Here is a 1,709-nt window from a genome sequence, read left to right on the forward strand (position 1 = left end):
GTGCATTCTCTCTCTCTCAAAAACAGATAAACATTAATAGGTCAGTTCAGTACCGATTATGTGCAGTGACACCATTAAATTTTTTTTTTTAACGTTCGCTCATTTTTTGAGAGAGAGACAGAGAGACGGGGGGGGGCGGGGGGAGAGCATGAGCAGGGGAGGGGCAGAGACAGAGGGAGACACAGAATCTGAAGCAGGCTCCAGGCTCCGAGCTCTCAGCACAGAGCCCAACGCGGGGCTCGAACTCACAAATCGCGAGATCATGACCTGAGCTGAAGCCAGACCCTTAACCGACTGAGCCACCCAGGCGCCCCATAAAAACCTATGGCCTTCCCGTCCACGCTACAACGCGTCAGGGGTGAGCCTTGACGGTGATGACGTTACGCTACGTGAAGTAAGCCAGTCACAGAAGGACACCTCCTGTTCCATGAGTGCACTTTATCTGAAGGCTCTAAAGCAGTCACACTCGCGGACACAGAAAATGATACTGTGCATGCCTGGGCTGGGGGACAAGGAAATGGGGAGCTGGTGCTTGACGGGGACAAGAGCGTCGCTTCTGCAGGATGAAAGCAATTCTAGAGACGCGCTGCGCAGCAGTGTGAATATACTGAGCACTACTGAACTGGGCACTTCGATCACTTTAAGCAAAACGATCCCAGTTTCTTAAATCACTGCCTTGTTTCTGTGCAAAACTCACGAGGTTGCGCTTCTGTACAGAGTTCGTACATCTAAAGGTAAGATGCGGACACGTTAAAAGAGCAAAAACCAAAAAACCCCAAACGAAGGAAAACCTCGGAGTTCACTTGGGCCGACGCTCTGGTGTTTTTAAAAAGAGAGGAAATGAGCGAGACTCAGGATCTGGGAGGGGAAGGCGGGCCTCTGTTCTTTTTACCTTCGGACTGGCTTGCGGCCCGCTGGCCCCAAGAAGGCTGAGCCGTCTGGGTGGCTACAGTTGTCACGGCCACCGGGTGCTGCAAGATTCTACGCTGTTGCGCCTGCTGCTGTGGCCACGGCTGTGAGGCAGGGGACAGCTGCAGCGTGTGCCGAGGGCCGCTCGGCCGGGCTCTTCCCTGGTTCTCTGCAGCACAGCCAAGCAGAGACAACACGGCTGCCTGGGGCTGCAGCAAACTCCCCTGTCCCCGTCCCTGTCCCCGGCCCCGTCCCTGTCCCAGGAGGTTCAGGACAACGGCCTGCTGAGCAGGCGAGGCTGTCTCTGGAGGGGCTGGGCCTCGGGCACCGGGACCCCGTGGCACTAGCTGCCAAGGACCAGAAGCGGAGGCTTGATGAAGTTGTTCTTGTGGAATAAACTGATAGAGCCGCTGCTCTGGCTGCTGCTGGGCATTCAAAGGGGGCGAACCTTGCGGAAGCTCCAGCAGAGTCACCGGCTTGAGGCCTGAAGCATTTTTAAAAAAAAACTGAACGCGGACTGGAGACGCAGCCTGTGCTGCAGTGCGCACTGCATTTGGTGGCCGAGCTCCCGAGGCCAGGCTGCCGGGCAGGATTCCCGCAGGATCTGTGGCCCCAGCGGTAGAGCCCTGCCCGGGGCTGGAACCCCTCGCCAAAGCCTGGGCTCCACAGACCGGGCCCGCCAGCTGGATGATGTTGGGGCCAGGGGAGCGGGCCGTGACCTGGGTGGCCAGGCTTCTTTGTGATGAGCCGGTAGTGGGTAGGGTGGCCGCGGGAAACATGCTAACTTGAGTCACCTGTTT

The 1,709-nt window shown here is 57.4% G+C and overlaps 1 protein-coding gene across 1 annotated transcript in view; it reads right to left on the reverse strand.

The window, feature by feature from the left end:
* Positions 1-340: 340 nt before the first annotated feature.
* LOC121024519 (transcription factor SPT20 homolog) overlaps positions 341-1,709 on the reverse strand; it is a 3,297-nt gene continuing 1,928 nt past the window's right edge. Inside the window, exon 2 of the mRNA XM_040466744.1 lies at positions 341-1,689. Within this exon, the coding sequence (XP_040322678.1) occupies positions 852-1,689 (838 nt within the window). The 3' untranslated portion in view covers positions 341-851. The remainder of the gene's footprint in view (positions 1,690-1,709) is intronic.

This window comes from Herpailurus yagouaroundi, unplaced genomic scaffold, assembly GCF_014898765.1.
Source record: "Herpailurus yagouaroundi ecotype Mexico unplaced genomic scaffold, PumYag 65580, whole genome shotgun sequence".
Taxonomy (NCBI): Eukaryota; Metazoa; Chordata; class Mammalia; order Carnivora; family Felidae; genus Herpailurus; species Herpailurus yagouaroundi.